Consider the following 20,680-nt stretch of genomic DNA (forward strand, 5'->3'; position numbering starts at 1 on the left):
ACTTAAGGAGCCAAAGGAGTGGAAAGTTCAAAATGAGGGGGAACCGTAAAGCTGGAAGAGGGTGGAGGCAAGTAAGAGTGATGACATTAAGGGATTGGAAAGAGAATATTAATTGCTAGATGTCGGGGAAGCAGGAGTCAATACTGAGGAATAAGGTTGAGAATGGTAGGTAAACAGGCCGCAGATTGGGTTTGGGCAAAAGCGGCTACATTTTGAATGAGCTGGTATGTTATGGAAAAATGCAGATCTGACAGATTGGGAATAGCTGGGTCCCACACCAACTGAGTCCCGCTCAATGAATCATTCTAAAGAGTTCAGTAAGCCAAGTAGAAATATCAGGTCAACATTGTTCCGTCTCTTGTATGTCAACTATAGCTTGCATTTATATAGCACCTTTAATGTACATCCCAAGACACTTTGCAGGAGCAAACCAGACAAGGATTAGAACCAAGCCAAAGATGGAGACATTAGGACAGGAGGCTTTGTCAAAGTGCTATGATTTTAAGGGGAGTTTTGAGTGAGGAGAGTGAGGTAGCAAGGCGTAGAGATTTAGGGAAGGAATACAAAATCTTCAGGTCTAAGCAGCAGAAGGCTCAACAGTCATAACAATTATTGATTATGCTTCAACACTGAAGTGAAACTCAAAGCAGCCGATATTCATTTTGTTGTTCTTCAGCTGAACTTTGGCACTGTACTCGCCAGATGTCCAAAACGACATGAGAGGTTTATACGCAATCTCAAATGTTGTCAGTGGGAAATTGAAGTATCCCTGAAATGCAAGAGAGCGGATGAGCAAAACGCCTGCTTTATAAATCCAGACAGTGAGCTAACGCAGAAAAAGTGCTAATTTTTACATTTCACATCTCAGAAGGCTGACAATAAGTAACTGTGCTCACATAAAACAAATGGATGACTCTCCAAACCTCAGAAACAGGGAGGGCGATTCTCCCAAAAGTACTGAATGAGTGGGAAAACTGTTCTAGATCATGACTGTTCTGTCAGTGCGGCTTCACACCTGAATCTTCGCGCTCCATGCACTGCAGAAATCACAATTGTGAATCTCATTAAAAACCCAGGGGAAGCAGGGCCTATTCACGCTGGTTTTGCACATGCACAGTGGCCCCCAATCTATCAGACTCTCCGTTCACTGGCCAGCTCCATCACTGGTCAGCCTGGGACCATGATGTGGAGATGTCGGCGTTGGACTGGTGTAAACTCAGTAAAAAGTCTCACAACACCAGGTTAAGGTCCAACAGGTCTATTTGGTAGTAAATGCCACTAGCTTTTGGAGTGTTGCTCCTTCATCAGGTGAGTCACCTCACCTGATGAAGGAACAGTGCTCTGGAAGCTAGTGGTTGAGTTGAGGGGGAACTTCTTCTCTCAGAGGGTGGTGAATCTCTGGAATTCTCTGCCCATTGAAGTGGTGGAGGCCACCTTGTTGAATATGTTTAAGTCACGGGTAGATAAATTTCTGATCGATAAGGGAATTAAGGGTTATGGGGAGCAGGCGGGCAAATGGAACTGATCCACTTCAGATTAGCCATGATCTTATTGAATGGTGGGGCAGGGTCAAAGGACTAGATGGCCTACTCCTGCTCCTATTTCTTATGTTCTTATGAAGTATTCCTGGTGGGTTGAGAGATTCTATCCGGACTGGCAAGTTACCAATAATCGCATACTAAATATATTTAAACAACTTTAATAAAAGATTTAAATGACTTACCTATCCTTCTTCCAGTTCCCAGCGTGGTCTGGACTCCGACTGTTCTCCAGCTCTGGGAGATGCACATGCATTCCTGGCGCATGGGCAAATGTCAGAAAAAGGCCGGCAATGTGCATTTCCCAGCCCAGCCCGCCAGAAAACTTGTGAGTGGCAATGGGAGAATTGCCGCCAGGATTTCAGTCAAGTTTATCATGTTCTGCCTTCAGTTAAGGGGGAGTTAGAATTTTTTTACAAAATATACCAGGAAGGTTTTGTAACAGATTTGTTACAGAGGAGGCTGTGTGCACTTTGATCGGAAAGTCAGTTCTGCTTGTATCCATTTACTGACTCAGACTAGATGGAACCATGTTTAGAAATGATTCCGCCTTCTCTGAAGCACACAATATGTTTGTATTGGGCAGATTAGTGAGGGACCTGGTCAAATTATGTGGACATTCTATGTGGGGCTAAGAACAAAAAGATCAGGAACAGGAATAGGCCATGCAGCTCCTTGCATCTGTCAGTATAATCATGATCTTGGCCTCAACTCTACTTTCCTACCCGTTTCCCATAGCCCTTAACTCTTCTATTGTTCAAGAATCTGTCTGCTCCAGTCTTGAACATTTCACACATTCGGGATTTTCAGTTGTGAAGTAGAGAATTCCAAAGATTCACAGCCCTCAGAGAGAGGAACTTCCTCTCCATTTTCAGTTTGGACCCAACACTGATCCCTGTGGCCCTCCATAATTTGCCAACCTGTAAATGGCCAATTCAGCTTAATACTCTCTGTTACTTAGCCAATCCTCTATCCATTTTGATACAGTACCTCCAACAGCATGAACTCTTACTGGTGAAGTTTGGTAAAATTGTTACTATTGAAATTGAAATTGTTATGATTCAACTTGCTCTTATTGGTGAAATTGCACAAAAATGGAGTGCTGATCAGAGCAGGGGGTAAAATACAAACAACAGAAAAGAATGACAAAAGATTAATAGGGAAGGAAAAATTGGAGTATGAGACAAAGCTAACCAGAAATATAAAGACAGATAGTAAGAATTTGTAAATTGAAATAAGAAATGACTTAACAAAGTGAACATTTGTCCTGTATAAAGTGGGCTACCATCCTGACTTGGAACTATATCACATTCCTCACTGTCAATGAATCAGAATCCTGGAACTCCCTCCCTAACAACACTGTGGGTGCATCTACACCACAGGGACTGCAGTGGTTCAAGAAGGCAGCTCACCACCACCATCTCAAGGGCAACTTGGGATGTGCAATAAATGCTCGCCAAGCCTACATCCTTTGAATGGATCAAAAAATCAAAAATAAGGAGCTGGCAGATGAATTGAACAAATATTTTCCATCAGCTTTCACTATAAAGACAGAAATAGCATCCCAGAAATAGCTGCAAATCAGGAAAGGGAGGAAAAAACTCAAGAAAATTACAATCACCGGAGAGGTGATATTGAACAAATTGTTGAAATTGCAGGCTGACAAATCCTCTACTCCAGATAAACTTTATCCTGGGGTCTTAAAGGAAATGATTAGTGTTCATAGTCATGGAGTCATAGAATCATAGAGGTATACAGCATGGAAATAGCCTTCAGCTCAACTTGTCCATGCTCTCTTTTTTTAAGCTAGTCCCAATTGCCCACATTTTGTCCATATCCCTCTATACACATCTTACCCATGTAACTGTCTAAATGCTTTTTAAAAGACAAAATTGTGCCTGCCTCTACTACTACCTTTGGGAGTTTGTTCCAGACATCCACCACCCTCCGTGTGAAAAAATTGTCCCTCTGGATCGTTTTTTATCTCTCCCCTCTCACCTTAAACCTACGCCCTCTAGTTTTTGACTCCCCTACTTTTTGAAAAAGATATTGACTGTCTAGCTGATCTATGCCCCTCATTATTTTATAGACCTCTATAAGATCACCCCTCAGCCTCCTACGCTCCAGAAAAAAAAATGTCCCAGTCTATCCAACCTTTCCTTATAACTCAAACCATCAAGTCCCGGTAGCATCCTAGTAAATCTTTTCTGCACTCTTTTTAGTTCAATAACATCCTTTCTATTATAGGATGACCAGATCTGTACACAGTATTCCAGTGTTGGTTTAAATTTTCCAAAATCTCCTAGATTTAGGGAAGGTTTCATTAGATTAGAAAAGTGTCAATGTAACTTCTTTCTTTAAGAAGGGAGACAAAAAGTAAGAAATTACAGGCCACGTACCTTGTTAGTAGCTATTCTGAAGATGAAATAACTGGACATTTAAAAATATTCAAGGAGATCAGACAGAGGCTGGAATTCTCTGGTCTCACACATCTTGCTACCACTGCCAGCGTGAATGGAGAGTTTGGTGCTCAAACAGACCAGAGAATCTCAGCCACGAGCGAGGTTGGAAGATTCTGACCCGAGTCAGTGTGGTTTTATGAAAGGAAAATCATGTTTACCCAACTCATTGCAGTTTTTTGAAAGAGTAATGTGTGCTCTGGGAAACCAACGGATGTACTGTACTGAGATTTCCAAATGGTCTTGGTGAGGGGACACATCAAAGGTAATATTGCAGAAAATAAAAGATCAGATAGGGGGTCAAACATTGGCATGGATATAAGATTGGGTAACAAGAATCAGAGATTTCTTTGAGGACATCATGAGCGCAGAGGAGAATGGGGAACTGGTGGATGTGGTGTTTCTGAATTTCCAGAAGGCATTCGATAAGGTGCTGCACAAAAGATTGCTACATAAGATAAAGGTGCTACTAGTAATGTTGAGGATTGGTTAACTAACAGGAAGCAAAGAGTGGGGGTAAATGGGTATTTTTCTGATTGACAATCAGTGACTAATCGTGTGCCTCAGGAATCAGTGTTGGGATCACAATTGTTTACAAATTACATAGGTGATTTGGAGTTGGGGACCAAATGTAGTGGGCCAAAGTTCGCAGATGACACTAAGATGAGTGGTAGAGCAAAGTGTACACTGGATGCTGAAAATCTGCAAAGGGATAGTTTAGCTGAATGGGCAAGGATCTGGCAGATGGAGAACAATGTTGGTAAATGTGAGGTCATCCATTTTTGTTGGAAAATAGCAAAATGGACTATTATTTAAATGGTAAAAAAATTGCAGCATGCTGCTGTGCAGAGGGACCTGGGTGTCCTTGTGCATGAATCACAAAAAGTTGGTTTGCAGGTGCAACAGGTAATTAAGAAGGCAAATGGAATTTTGTCCTTTATGCTAGAGGGATGGAGGTTAAAAACAGGGAGGTTATTTGCAGCTGTATAAGGTACTGGTGAGGCCACACCTGGAGTACTGTGTACAGTTTTGGTCTCCTTACTTGAGAAAGGATATACTGGCACTGGAGGAGGTGCAGAGGAGATTCACTAGGTTGATTCCGGAGTTGAAAGTCTTGGCTTATGAGGAGGGACTGAATAGACTGAGACTATGCTCATTGGAATTTTGAAGAATGAGGGGGTTCTTGTAGAAACGTATAAAATTATGAAGGGAATAGATATGATAGAGCAGGGAGATTATTTCTACTGGCAGGTGAAACTAGAACTAGAGAGCATTGCCTCAAAATAAGAGGGAGCAGATTTAGGACTGAGTTGAAGAGGAACTTCTTCACACAACGGGTTGTAAATCTGTGGAATTCCCTGCCCAATGAAGTAGTTGAGGCTACCTCATTGAATGTTTTCAAGGCAAAGATAGATAGATTTTTGAACAGTGAAAAAAAGAGGGTTATGGTGGGCAGGCGGGTAAGTGGAGCTGAGACCCTGAAAACCATGATCTTATTGAATGACAGAGCAGGCTCGAGGGGCCAGATGGCCTACTCCTGTCCCTAGTTCTTGTGTTCTTATGCTTTTTTTAGTGTCGCAAGTACGCTTACATTAACACTGCAATGAAGTTACTGTGAAAAATTCCCCCAGTTGCCACACTCCTGCACCTGTTCAGGTACACTGAGGGAGAATTTAGCAATGTACCTAACCAGCACGTCTTTCAGACTGAGAGAGGAAACCGGAGTTCCTGGAGGAAGGTCACGCAAACATGGGGAGAAAATGCAGACTCCACATAGTGACCCAAGCCAAGAATTGAACCCCTAATGCTGTGAAGCAGCAAAGCTAATCTCTGTGCCACAGTGTCACCCCCTATCTGGATACATTGAGATTGATTGCAAAGCTGTGTAGAATGGAACCATCCCACTCCCCCAGTGAAAGCGATATCTCCTCTCTGCCAAAGGCCCATGTTGTGCGTCTTTAGCCACTAACATTGTATCCTTCTGTAATGGGTTTTGAGTGAATTAAAATCGCATCCTAAGAATGGCTATTGGTTCTAAAGAGATAGATTAGTTTATTGTGCAGCAGACCATTCTGAGAAGATGATATGTGCATCAATGCAAATAGACAGATGTGACTTACAGAGTGGAGGATACAAGATGGTTCCAGATGAAGCAGCTTACACAAATCGTACATGCAGTTTGTGTTGACGCATGGAAGTTTCCACCAAATTAGAAGCTTCTTATGCACTACTACTTCAGCCTAAATCAATTCAAAGATAAAACACCAGTGGTTATTTCATTATGCAGTAAGAAAATAAAAATATTTCATATGTCTCAATGGATGTGTTTCCACTGGGTGGATGGAGCAGGGGGGGTGGTGGGTGGGGAATGCCATGGGCACCCATCCCACCAGCTCCCCCCCCCACCCTAGAGTTCACCCCTCGAATATAGTGGGGGGGAGGATGTGAGAGGGCACCAAAATTGGCAGCTTGCCCATCATTTTAAAAAGGATTAATTAAGCCTGTTATCAAGCCTATTGAAGCCAATAATATGCTGCCCATTCCATTATACATTTGGGGTGGGCAGCAGGGTGAGAGCAGAGGCCTGATTTTCAACCCCAAATGTTTAAAAGGATGGGAGGAGAGGGGTGGGGTTGCTCTTTGGGGGCTTCCCTTTGCCAATTGCAGAATGGCCTTCTTAGGCTATAACCTCCTTCCCTTCTTACCCACTCCTCTTAAACCCACCTTCTCCACCTTACCGCTCCTGTCCAAAATGTGGCTGAACCCTCCTGACCAGAGACCGCAAACTTGCCTGCCCCAGAGACCCTAAGCCCCTCTTTAGCTCCAGTCCGGGCAGCTGCCATTGGTGCCCTTGTCACAATCGGAGAAATTTGGGGATAGAATATATTTTAAACAAGTCCAGGCACAAGGAAACTGGGCTGAAGAGCAAATGACGTAGTGTGTGATGGGGTGCATACATGACACTTGCATGACCATGTACATTTGTGTTATCTTTTGTTAACAAATCTTTCCTTCCTTTCATCGTCACAGATCTTCCTTTCTGTTTGTCTCCATCCCCCTTTCCCTGTCACAGTACTTACTTAAAACCTGTCGCATCTCAAACTTTTCCCAGTCTGACTAACAGATCACCAGACTGACATATTTCTTTACAGATGCTATTTAACTGGCCACAGTATTTTGCTTCATTTTCAGTCATGTTGATTATATAGGAGACCTGTTCCTGGATCTTTAACTATAAAGGAGACCTTTCCCTGGATCTTTTATACCCAGTTAACAGGGCAACTGGGGTCTGTGGTTTACCAGAAAAACAGCACCTCCAACAGGCCAGCACTCTCTCAGCCCTACATTAGAGTGTCAGCCTAGATTTGTGCTTGTGTCTCTGGAGTTTGATATGAACCGACAATCTTCTGATTCAGATTACAGTGTCACTAAACGGACCTGTTGCTGGCACTCTCGTCAGAGTAACATACTTGATTCATACGGCATGTTAAATTGAAACATTTCGAAACACATCACACACGGTAAGTTACTTTTCTTTTCAACTGCTGCGTTGTTAGTATGGAAAGTGTGTGATGCAAATCATCCCATAACTGTATCTGTCAGTATTGGAATAAACTGGGGACAGATCACTCAACCATTCTTTCAGACAGAAAATGGAATGGTTCAGAAGGATTAAAGCAAAATACTGTGGGTGCAGGAATCAGGAACAAAAACAGAAAATGCTGGAGAAGCTCTTGACAGATGCTGTCAGATCTACTGGGTTTCTCCAGCATTTTCGGCTACGGTTCAGTCAGAAACTGGAAGCTGGGAGAAAATAATATATTACTAATAATAGGAAACACAAATAAACTGTCTTATTTACATCACAACAATAACCACGTTGAGGAAATCTCTATACATTAAGCATTGAAAGATAATGTCACTTCTCAAAGACAAAATGAATGGAGTATTTCTTGAAAGAATGGATCATTTTCTGAATACTAAAGCTAATAGGGCAAACTCTCAAGTTTGAACTGGTTGAAAAATGGCTTGTAATACCAGAATTGCCCAAAGATAAGACATAGTTCATTGTGTTCTGTTCTTGGAACATGAATTGTTTGCAGGCACTACTTCTTTATCATTAAAGCTTTGCTTTATGAACTTCTAAAAGTAACACTCATTTTAACACAGCCAATTGTTTGACTCAGAAAGTATAGGAGCAATTAATAACAGGGAGAAAAGAGAAAGCCAAAGACAACCAGTTGGGATATCTCCTAATCTTTGATTTGAAGAAATAGTTATATTGTTAATCCGTATCCACTAGCTTTAAAACTATGGAAGCAATGGACTCAATTAAGAATGCATTCTCTTCGCCAAGAAGTATTAAAACAGTTATCCTCAACTGTAGTTTCTACAAAATAGTAGTGGCCCATGTCAAAGGAACTTCATTAAATAACACTTTGGGACTGCCTGAGGCTGTGAAAAGCACGATATAACTTTGAGTTCTTTATTTCTTCATCTGATAACCAGCATAGAACAGAAATCTCTTTTGATCACTCTGCATGAAATGGTTTTGGATGTGTCAATGTTTATACAATGAAATACCACTTACCTTTGGTAATGAAATGGACTTATTCACATAAATGGAGCCAGCAATAGAGATTTTTCCTGGTATTTTCATAGGATCTGGTTGCATTGTAAAGTTCTTCAATGTAATGTACTGTTCATCGTCATTGCAAGTTTCCCAGCTAAGGCTGTTTGACTGCCATGAAAAAGAAATAGATTGCAAGTCCATAGCAAAGTGGCCTCCTGTTGATTACTTCTTCATATGCAATGATACAGGACCTTATTTAAAAAAAAGTTCCCCTATCCTCTAAATTCCCACTATGGTTCCCCCCTCAAATAACAACAGCATATTGGCAGTCCACTGACTTCTCATCCAATCAGCCATTCTCATCTCAAAAGTTCTCACTATTTAGGAGGCATCAGGCCAAGTTCCCAATCACAAGCAGATAGCTTGTCAGCAAAGGACATCAGATCTTTCTTGCCCCTATCAAAGGACACAGAGGTTCATTCTGGTGTTCTCACTGCTGATCTGACTGAGGTCTGTGGTCCCAACACTGAACTGGAAATGAATCTGGGATTTGATGGCCTGTTTGCTTTGCACTACACCAAATTGGAGGGGAACTCTTTTGACCATTGGTGGAGCTTTTGTAATGCATTAAGATTTGTAAATTTCTGAAAGGAGAAGCCATATTAGTCCATTCCAGTGATAGGGAAATATACAAGATATTATGATACTATGAACAGAATCTCCATTATTAATTGCAATAAGGCAATATATTCATACAGAAGGCATTACAATTGACTTGATGGTGGGCTATGTTTTTCATTATTTGAATATGACTGGACACAATCTAATGTAACAGGTAGCTGTTTAAGAAACATATTTGAATGTTGTTTGTATCTGTTCAAAATGGGGTAAAGTGTCCATTTTCAGTGAAGCAACATAACAGCTTTCCAACCCCTCCTCCCCAACTGCCATGTTCTCTTCGCCAAGAAGTATTAAAACAGCTGTCCTCAACAGTAGTTTCTACAAAATAGTAGTGGCCCATGTCAAAGAATCTTCAAAAAAATCAGCCATAATCTTATTGAGTGATGGAGCAGGCATGAGGGCCACATGGCCTACTCCTGCTCCTAGTTCTCATGATTTTAAATTCTTATGTTCTTCACACAACATGACTGCTCAGTGCGAACCTAATTACAGAGTTCAGGGCAAGCTACATGACTTTCTGTCCATTCAAATGGATGGCAGTAAAATGTTATTAACTACACTGAGTCCCTTACATAAATTGACCCAACTGCCATGTTCTAAGGTGGTATTTCTGGATGGATGAAAGGTTTTTTTTGAGGGGGGATCGGTTGCAGGTGGAAGGCGGGAAGAGGTAGGCGATTTCCTCTGTCAAAGCAAGAATGTTATAAGTGGTTAAGAAATTCCTTTAAAAAATATTTTCAATCTCCGACAAATCATCCCACTCAGGCCCTATCCCCATGTTTCCACCCTGATAATCTCCCTAACCCACACATCTTGGGACACTAAGAATTAATTTAGCATGGCCAAACCACTAATCTGCACAACTCTGGACTGGGGGAGGAAATTGGAATACCTGGAGGAAACCCATGCAGACATGGGGAGGATGTGCAAAATCTACACAGTCACCCAAGGTCTTAATTGAACCCTGGTCCCCGGTGCTGTGAGGCAGCTGTGCTAACGACTGTGCCACCATGCTGTCCAAATCCTGGAACTCCCTCCCCAGTGGCACTATAGGTGTACATACACCTCAGGGGCTGCTGTGGTACAAGAAGGCAGCTCACCACCACCTTTTCAAGGGCAAGTAAGGATGGACAAGAAATGCTGGTCTAGCCAGCCATGTCCACATCCCATAAGTTAATTTCTAAGTATCAGGAAATTAGGTTCAAGAGCGCAAAATTAAATTGGTTAAAAGTTGAACTGAAAAGGGATGGGGAAGTTTGCTTTTTGGCTTTACACTCCTGCTTTGCCTGATGGGAACAACTGTGGACAATTTATGTGAGGGACTCAGTGTAGTTAATAATGTTTTACTGCCATCCATTTGGATGGACAGAAAGTCATGTAGCTTGCCCTGAACTCTGTAATTAGGTTCCCACTGAGCAGTCATGTTGTGTGAAGAACATAAGAATTTAAAATCATAAGAACTAGGAGCAGGAGTAGGCCATGTGGCCCTCAAGCCTGCTCCATCATTCAATAAGATTATGGCTGATTTTTTTCATGGACTCAGCTCAACTTACCCGCCCGCTCACCATAATCCTTAATTCTTTTACTGTTCAAAAATTTATCTATCCTTGCCTTAAAAACATTCAATGAGGTGGCTTCAACTGCTTCACTGGGCAGGGAATTCCACAGATTCACAACCTCCTCAACTCAGTCTTAAATCTGCTTCCTCTTATTTTGAGGCTATGTCCCCTAGATCTAGCTTCACCCTCCAGTGGAAACAACTTCCTTGTTTCTATCTTATCTATTCTCTTCATAATCCTCTTTGTTTCTATAAGATCTCCCCTCATTCTTCTGAATTCCAATGAGTGTAGCCCCAGTCTACTTAGTCTCTTCTCATAAGCCAACCCTCTCAACTCTGGAATCAACCTAGTGAATCCCTTCTGCATCCCCTCCAGTGCCAATATATCCTTTCTTAAGTAAGGAGACCAAAACTGTACACAGTACTCCAGATGTAGCCTCACAGCACCTTATACTGCAACATAACCTCGCTGTTTATTTATAAAAGGGGGGCGGTTTAGAACGGAGTTGAGGAGGAACTTCTTCACTCAAAGGGTGGTAAATCTCTGGAATTCTCTGCCCGTTGAAGTGGTGGAGGCTGCCTCGCTAAATATTTTTAAGACGCGGGTTGATGGGTTTTTGATAGGAGAGGGGATTAAAGGTTATGGGGAGAGGGCGGGAAAGTGGAACTGAGCAGCGACAGATCAGCCATGATCTTATTGAATGGCGGGGCAGGCTCGAAGGGCTGGATGGCCTACTCCTGCTCCTATTTCTTATGTTCTTATGTTCTTATGTTTTTAAACTCCATCCCTTTGTCAATGAAGGACAAAATTCCATTTGCCTTCTTAATTACCTGCTGCACCTGCAAACCAACTTCTTGAGATACCTGCACAAGGATACCCAGGTCCCTCTGCACAATAGCATGCTGCATTTTTTACCATTTAAATAATAGTCCATTTTGCTGTTATTCCTACCAAAGTGGATGACTTCACATTTACCAACATTGTCCTCCATCTGCCAGACCCTCACCCACTCACTTAGACTATCTATATCCCTTTGCAGACTTTCAGTGTCCCCTGCACACTCTGCTGTGCCACCTATCTTAGCTTCAAGCCAGAGATATTACTTCGTAAAATGGAGGTGAGATTTGTTCCATCACTGGAATATCTCTTGACCTGTAGAAGCTGACCAGCTGGATGAATTGTTCATTCCCCCAGCCAAGTTAATCTCTTGATTTTGAGACTGGTCTCACTTAAATTTGACAGGTGAGCTCCAGGATGCTGAAAAGGTACCCTGACATAGCCTGCCAGATTGGAGGCTGAAAATCAGGCCAGGGTTGTTGCCAGCAAGAGGTCAGGGTGGAGTTGAGACCACAGAGGGCAAAAGTCATGAGTGATATTATTTCTCCTCCAGGATTCACAAAATTAAGAAGGCTTCTTCTCTTCCATCGCTCATGCATTGCCCCTGTAACTCAGTTCCAACCTCATAGGGCAATCGTGGTCTTGTTTAAGACATGAGACTCCAATTTCCACTCAAAAAGGGTCTAATCGCCTACATTTTTTAGTAAACCCTTTTAAAATGGAGTTGGCCCCTTTGCTACCAAAGATGTGCAGGTTTGGTTGATTGGCCATGCTAAATTGACCCGAGTGTCAGGGGATTAGTAGGATAAATACATGGGGTTACAGGAATAGGGCCTGGGTGGGATTGTGGTGCAGGTTTGATGGGCTGAATGGCCTCCTTCTGCACTGTAGGGATTCAATGATTCTGCCAATTCTATTTTGAAGACATTAACTTCAAGCAAGGCACTCAACATCAATCGTAAAGAGTGGTAAATGCTTGAAGTTGTCTGCCAGAGAGTGTTACAGCAAAACAAACATTAGGCCTTTTCAAAATCTAACTGGTTGTACACTGGGTTATATTCGATTACCAGAGAAATGAACGTAAGTGAACAAGTGACATTTCCTGACCTTTGGCTGTTCTTCCTGTCAAAGTGCTAATTCACAAGTACTTTCCTTACACAGATTGTTTCTGGCTGAACATGTACAGTTTGTTTAATTACGTACTTACTGTTCTTATTTGGTAGAACAAGCAAATAACCGGCAAAATGATATTGAGGGGAAGAATCATCTTCTGTTCAGCTCAGAGCTGCAAGTGAAGAATGTAAAGCCTTGGTTTGTACGTGTTAGTTTTATACCCAACACTAAATGAATGTAACCACTTCTCTTAGTTCACAGCCAATAGCAACAAAGTTGCTCTGCGTATTTTGATTAGTTGGTACTAACCAACCAGAATGGAATGTTTTTCCTGAACATTATTAAATTCCCTAATGATTAAAAATTCAATTCTATAACCGTTTTGAAGTTTTATAATTTCTTTCCTTTTGAACAGTTTATGTGAAGTTTCAGAACTATCATGGCAAGAAGCTCAGCAATAACATTGGACAGTTCTGAGTGTCTCTAACATAGCAAAAAAAAATCCCTAGGGGCATTTAAAGAGAGATTTAAAGAGTGAAAAATATGACCAAAGATGGACATTTAAACTTGGTAAAAGTGGCGACCAAAATCCAAAATGAGCAGTTTCAGGGAATTGAGAAATTTAGCTGAAGGATTGGCCTCTTTTGGAAGACCATAGGGAATGGGTTGCACAAGGGCTTGAAGTCAGAGGAATGCTAAGATTGTCAATGACTGGTGGAGATTACACAAATGGGATGAGAAGCCATAAAAAGATTTAAACATAAAGATGAATGTTTTAAATTTGGGGCAGAAGAAGACTGGGTGTCAAAGTTTGTCAATGCAAGTGGGAGTCATGGACAGCAGGGACTCGGTATGAGAAAGGATATGAGCAGAGAGTTTTGGATGGGCTAAAGATTAAGGAGGGTAGAGGATGGAAGGAGATCGAGGGAGCACTGGAGTATCAAATCTGGAAGTAGTAAAGGCATGAATGATGGATTTTAGTGATTGAGGCAGGGAATATTATGGTATTGGAAGTAAACAATCTTTGTGGTGGACAAAACATGAACTCAGAAATGTAGATTGGCACAGAGCAGAGTGCCATGGTAGCAGATTGTCTGATTTAGAACAATGAGAGGCGCTCACTGAATGTTAAAATGGTGGTGCGGGCTTGTTGGGCCGAAGGGCCTGTTTCCTGTGCTGTGTTGTTCTTTGTTAGACAACTTGATTGATGACAGATGGAAGATGCCATCAGAAGGTGCAAAATATAGAGTGAATATGCAAAAGTCTACAACCTAGTCCATCACGCAAACCAGCCTCCCATCCACGGATTCTGTCTACACTTCCTGCTGCCTCGGGAAAGCAGCCAGTGTAATCAAGGACCCAGCGCAGCTTGGACATGCTCTCCTCTACGCTCATGATCTGAGATATAAGAACATAAGAACATAAGAAATAGGAGCAGGAGTAGGCCATCTGGCCCTTCGAGCCTGCCCCGCCATTCACTAAGATCATGGCTGATCTGTCGTGGCTCAGTTCCACTTTCCCGCCTTCTCCCCATAACCCTTAATCCCCTCTCTTATCAAAAACCCATCAACCCGCTTCTTAAAAATATTTAGCGAGGCAGCCTCCACCACTTCAACGGGCAGAGAATTCCAGAGATTCACCACCCTTTGAGTGAAGAAGTTCCTCCTCAACTCCGTTCTAAAACGCCCCCCCCTTTATCTTGAGGCTGTGCCCCCTAGTCCTACTGTCTTTTTTGAGCGGGAAGAGTCTCTCCACCTCTATCCTATCCATCCCATTCATCATCTTATACGTCTCAATGAGATCTCCCCTCATTCTTCTAAACTCTAACGAGTACAAGCCTAGTTTATTCAGCCTCTCCTCATAGCTCAACCCCCTCAACTCCGGTATCAGCCTAGTAAACCTCCTCTGCACTCCCTCCAAGGCCAAAATATCCTTGCGCAGGTGCGGCGCCCAAAACTGCACACAGTACTCCAGCTGCGGCCTCACCAATGCCCTATACAGCTGCAGCAAGACCTCCCTACTTTTATATTCAATCCCCCTCGCTATGAAGGCCAGCATCCCATTCGCCTTCCTGACCACCTGCTGCACCTGCAGGCTGGGTTTTTGCGACTCATGCACAAGGACCCCGAGGTCCCTCTGCACCGTCGCCTGCTGCAGTTTTTCGCCACGTAAGTAATAGTCCTTCCTACCATTCTTCCTACCAAAGTGGACCACCTCACACTTGCCAACATTAAATTCCATTTGCCATTTCCTGGCCCATTCGCCCAGCCTATCCAGATCCTTCTGCAGACTCTCCACACCCTCCGCACAATTTGCCTTTCCCCCAATCTTGGTGTCATCAGCAAATTTCAACACCCTACACTCGGTTCCCTCCTCCAGATCATCTATATAAATGGTAAATAGCTGAGGCCCCAGCACCGACCCCTGGGGCACCCCACTAGTCACCAACCGCCAATCCGAATAGCACCCATTGACCCCCACTCTCTGCCTCCTATTTGACAACCAATCCTCTATCCACGCTAACACCCTACCCCCAACTCCATGTCCTCTGACCTTCTGCAGTAACCTCTTGTGAGGTACCTTATCAAATGCCTTCTGAAAATCCAGAAAGACCACATCCACCGGCTCTCCTCTATCCACCGCCCTCATGTACTAACTGACTCAAGAATAGCTGCTTCCCTGCTTTTGAATAGACTTACCACATATTAAGATGGTCTTTCTCTACACCCTAGCTATGACTGTAGCACTACATCCTGCACCCTCCCCATAGAGCACCAGAAACAGTGCTTTTCACTGTATCTCAACGTATGTGACAATCATAAATCAAAATCAAAGCCTTGATGAGCTTGTGGGGAGAATTGATAAAGATTCATATTTTCCAAACTCTTATTTTGAGAACTTCTGAGTAAAGCTCAAAAGGCTGGAATGGGGCCAGAAATCTGGTTTAAAGGAGCAATTCTTCTCGAGTTCGATGCTGTAGCCAGAGTGGAAGAGCCAACAATTCGAGAATGTGGGAGGAATGGAGTGGCCAATCCCTGTGAGGTAATTCAGAGACATGATGGCTCAACCAAGGGGAATTTTGCCATTTGGGAGCTGTCATGAACAGGCCAATTTGGGGTCGTGTGACCATTTAGAGGAGCTCTCCGGAACCATTTGGGGTTAACACTTGTAATAAAGTATGTAAGCTGTTGAAATTGTTCTTTTTCCCTTTCTTCATAGATGGTTGTTTTGGTTCCTTTCTTCTTAAAAATATTGGATGGGATTTTCCAGGCTTGCATGGAACCCTCCTTAATCTTCAGCCTGTGCTAAGACTGGACCTTTGAATGGTCCACCAGATTTTCTGCTATGGTTCCTGTGGTGGGCAAGAGGGGAAAATTTCAGCCATTATTTTCCTCTCATTTTCTTTTAATCATTAATCATTATTTAACAGTTGCCCTTTAAAGATTGTTATTTCCATATATTGCTTGGTATTGAGTTACTCATTCCCAATCATCCAGGAAACAAAGGTGAGACTCCAAAAGGAGCATTTTTACCTTTGGGGGTGTGCCTGTAGTCAGTGCAGGAGGAAATGGATGTGAAATCCACTTCCACTCGAGATCTCATTGTTAATGCGATATAACATTGAGTGACCAATTAAGACCCACCCAATGTGTGAGTGCCTGTATGGTGGCCTCTCACTAAATGGCTGGCAACATACCAGGTTAGTGAGACTCAGTGAAGGGAGGCAGCTTCCTGAAGGTTGCAAGGAGTTGTGAGGGATTCAACAATTGCAAGTGGTTTCATGAATATTAATGGCATCAGCGACAGTCGGCATTGGAAAGTGGGTGGACAAACCAGATGATTAAGTGCAAACTGTTTCACTAATAAGTGTCTGGATGTCCTAGTGCAGGTGGTCAGTGTTGGGCAGTGCATTTTCATGCCCTGGGACAGCAAGAGAAGGCACCACTATTGACAAGAAGGCCTGTTTGGAGACTGTTGCCCAGATGAGTGGGAATGAGATAGGTGTGCTGCATATGGCTTCAGTGCTGCAAAGGGTTCAATGATCTTCTGAGGTTGGAAAGGGTAAGTGCAGACATGGCATGGACATGTGCGCAGAGGTGTAGTCAGGTGTCTGTTCTCCTGTGTGACCAGGGGTCTAGTGTGTATGCCAACTGGCACTACCAAGGCTGGAGTATCAGCACAATAGATCTCAGTGCATTGGAAGGGGAAGTATGCCACGGTGACATGGTCTTCTTAATGCCCAAGTCAGGGAAGAAGGCAGCTTGGATGGACCTTAAGGAAGATGGAATACTAATGAGGCTTTCTACTGTTCCCTATGAGGAGAAAACAGTCCACAAGTTATTATGAGTAAATGTTCTTTTTGTCCAGTACTGCAGGCAAGTACAAATTTCAATATTGGAGTTACATTTTAATTTATTTTATCTACCTGTGATAAGAATATAATTCTTCTTTCAGCCTTTAAATCCTATAATAGAAAACATAATAATATGCTCAAGACTGGCATTTATATTTACATTGATATTTACAAAGAAATTGTTGTGTGGGTCACTGCACATTTACATTACGATCTGAAACTGTAATACATTCAAATATTCACCGAGGTTTGTGAAGCTGCTGGAGACACTGACAAATCTAACAAAGGATTGTGTCTTGGTTAGAGTGTGGATTCTTGCTGCAATCTGTCAGAATCAGCTTTACATCATAATCTACTGTTTAACATTGTGGGAGAGAACTAGCCAGCGAGATGATCACATGGAGAATCGCAGAAAGTTTATATGAGAGGAATGTTTCTGATTTTATTCAACAGTCTTATTGAGAAACATTTGAACAGTTACTGAAGTGAGAAGAACTCCTTTTGCTGTTTTGTCTTCTTTCTGTAACATGATTCTGGGAGCAACATTCAACTCAGGCAACTTCACCTAAACTGTGCCAACTGCATATATTTCCTACACATACTCCTGTGATCCAGCTTCCATTAAAATAAGACTGAAGTCTTGTCCTGTTGTGATGGGAATACTCCTGGATTGGAATCATCTAAAGAGCCCATTGTAATGAATGCAAGTATTGATGCCAACATTGTGATATAAGCTCAAGAGATTGTGCTTCCTTACTTTGTCCTCATGCTTTATGTGGAGTGGTATACCTCAAGCTATTTATCTAATTCCCTCTTTAAGGTGGAGAGATGCTCCCATGGTCCTTTGTAGACTACAGCTGATCAGCAGATGTAAGGCTGGTGGCAACACTACCCAAATCCATTGTAAGCCCACAGCTTCGATGGGTGCGTGGGATTGGATGGTATTGGTTCCACTGCAGAGAAAATTCATGGACCATTCAGATCCCAGTGCACAGAATTCTCTAGCCTTCGGGCACGGCATGAGAACAGCCAGAATGACTACTGTTTCCCAAGCAGAGACCTGGCGCTATGGTCACACCTGGGAGCTTGGGGGCCATTGGAGTCCCTGGATGATCAGGGGCATAGCTGGGCAGTGGGCAATAGGCCAGTTGGGCACCCCAGCAATGGCTAACTGGGCACCGTATGTGTATCAGCGGCAGTGCTGGGGGGGTAGGACCTCAGTGGAGGCTATGATGGGGTGGCTGTGTGGGGGTTTGACAGGGCATGGATCATGAAGGCAGTCATGATGGGGGGGAGCATGTCAGGTGTCAGGAAGGTGGACCCATCGGGAGGGTCCCAATGCTGCCGACTTGAGTCAGAGGGGGTTTATTCACTTATTTGTGTCGTAAGTAAGGCTTCCGTCAACACAGTTACTGTGAAAATCCCCGAGCCGCCATGCTCCGGCACTTGTTCGGGTGCCTTGAGAGAGAATTTAGCATGGTCCAATACATCTAACCAGCGTGACTTTCAGACTTTGGAAGAAAACCAGAGCACCCAGAGCAAACCCATGCAGACATGGGGAGAACATGCAGATTCCACACAGACAGTGACCCAAGCTGGGAATCGAACCCAGGTCCCCAGCACTGCGACGCAGTAGTGCTAACCACTATGCCATCTTGCCGCCCACTAAGTGGGGACTGGGGTGCAGGGTGGGGGGGCTGTCCATGGGTAGGGGAGATCTCCAGTACGATTGGGGCATCCTTGCAAAACGGCACCCGAGTGCCCTGATGCTGTGGTGTTTAGGGCCCCCTTGCCCCTCCCACCCCCGGCACCCGGTGCAAAACTCTCTACTCTCTAAAAAAGTGACTGAGTGTGGGAAGATTGTGATGTGGCACGCACCTGAAAGGCTGGCATGGGTCACTCTCTTTTCTTGCCATTGTGACACTTTGAAACTTTTTGAGAGAATTCAGTATTTGTCCTTTCTATAAAATTTCCACTGATTTACTAAATTTGCAGTGTGTATTCACAGTAGCACAGTACAAAGAACAAAGAACAGTATAGCACAGGCCCTTCGGCCCTCCAAGCCTGTGCCACTCATTGGTCCAACTAGACTATTCGTTTGTATGTCTCCATTCCCAGTCTGCTCATGTGACTATCCAGGTAAATCTTAAACAATCCCAGCATGTCTGCCTCCACCACCCTACTTGGCAGTGCATTCCAGGCCCCCACCACCCTCTGTGTAAAAAACGTCCCTCTGATATTTGAGTTAAACTTCACCCCTCTCACCCTGAGCCTGTGACCCCTCGTGATCTTCACCTCCGACCTGGGAAAAAACTTCCCACTATTCACCCTATCTATACCCTTCATAACTTTATGCACCTCTATTAGGTCTCCCCTCATTCTCTGTCTTTCCAGGGAGAACAACCCCAGTTTACCCAATCTCTCCTCATAGCTAAGACCCTCCATACCAGGCAACATCCTGGTAAACCTCCTCTGCACTCTCGTCAAAGCCTCCACGTCATTCTGGTAGTGTGGCGACCAGAACTGGATGCAGTACTCCAAATGTGGCCTAACCAACGTTCTATACAGCTGCAACACCAGACTCCAGTTTTTATACTCTATACCCCGTCCTATAAAGGCGAGCATACCATATGCCTTCTTCACCACCTTCTCCACTTGTGCTGCCGCCTTCAAGGATTTGTGGACTTGCACACCTAGGTCCCTCTGTGTTTCTATACTTTTGATGGTTCTGCTATTTATCGTATAACTCCCCCCCCGCTACATTAATTCTACCAAAATGCATCACTTCGCATTTATCTGGATTAATTTCCATCTGCCATTTCTCCGTCCAATTTTCCAGCCTATCTATACCCTGCTGTATTGTCCAACAATGTTCATCGCTATCAGCAAGTCCAGCCATCTTCATGTCATCTGCAAACTTACTGATGACACCGGTTACACCTTCTTCTAAATCATTTATATATATCACAAATAGCAGAGGTCCCAGTACAGAGCCCTGCGGAACACCACTGATCACAGACCTCCAGCCGGAAAAAGACCCTTCGACTGATACCCTCTGTCTCCTGTGGCCAAGCAAGTTCTCTACCCATCTAGCCACCTCTCCTTGTATCCCATGAGCCTTAACCTTTTTCACCAAACTGTCATGAGGGACTTTGTCAAACGCCTTACTGAAATCCATATAGACGACATCCACGGCCCTTCCTTCGTCAACCGTTTTTGTCACCTCCTCAAAAAACTCCACCAAATTTGTAAGGCATGACCTCCCTCTTACAAAACCATGCTGTCTGTCACTAATGAGATTGTTCCATTCTAAATGTGCATACATCCTATTTCTAAGAATCCTCTCCAACAACTTCCCTACCACGGACGTCAAGCTCACCAGCCTATAATTACCCAGGTTATCCCTGCTACCCTTCTTAAATAACGGTACCACATTCGCTATCCTCCAATCCTCTGGGACCTCACCTTTGTCCAATGAAGAGACAAAGATTTCTGTCAGAGGCCCAGCAATTTCATCTCTTGTCTCCCTGAGCAGTCTAGGATAGATACCATAAGGCCCTGGGGAT

At 43.4% G+C, this 20,680-nt stretch overlaps 1 protein-coding gene across 1 annotated transcript; it reads right to left on the minus strand.

Moving 5' to 3' along the window:
* Positions 1-616: 616 nt before the first annotated feature.
* LOC145351649 (ganglioside GM2 activator-like) lies at positions 617-12,914 on the minus strand. Its single transcript, XM_080201209.1, has 4 exons — positions 12,855-12,914; positions 8,589-8,738; positions 6,118-6,237; positions 617-769 (listed from the first exon to the last, which is right to left on the minus strand). The coding sequence occupies exons 1-4, from the start codon at positions 12,912-12,914 to the stop codon at positions 617-619; spliced, it is 483 nt and encodes a 160-aa protein (XP_080057335.1).
* Positions 12,915-20,680: the final 7,766 nt, after the last annotated feature.

The sequence above is a fragment of the Carcharhinus amblyrhynchos genome, chromosome 13 (genome assembly GCF_965287045.1).
Source record: "Carcharhinus amblyrhynchos chromosome 13, sCarAmb.v2.hapA, whole genome shotgun sequence".
Classification (NCBI taxonomy): Eukaryota; Metazoa; Chordata; class Chondrichthyes; order Carcharhiniformes; family Carcharhinidae; genus Carcharhinus; species Carcharhinus amblyrhynchos.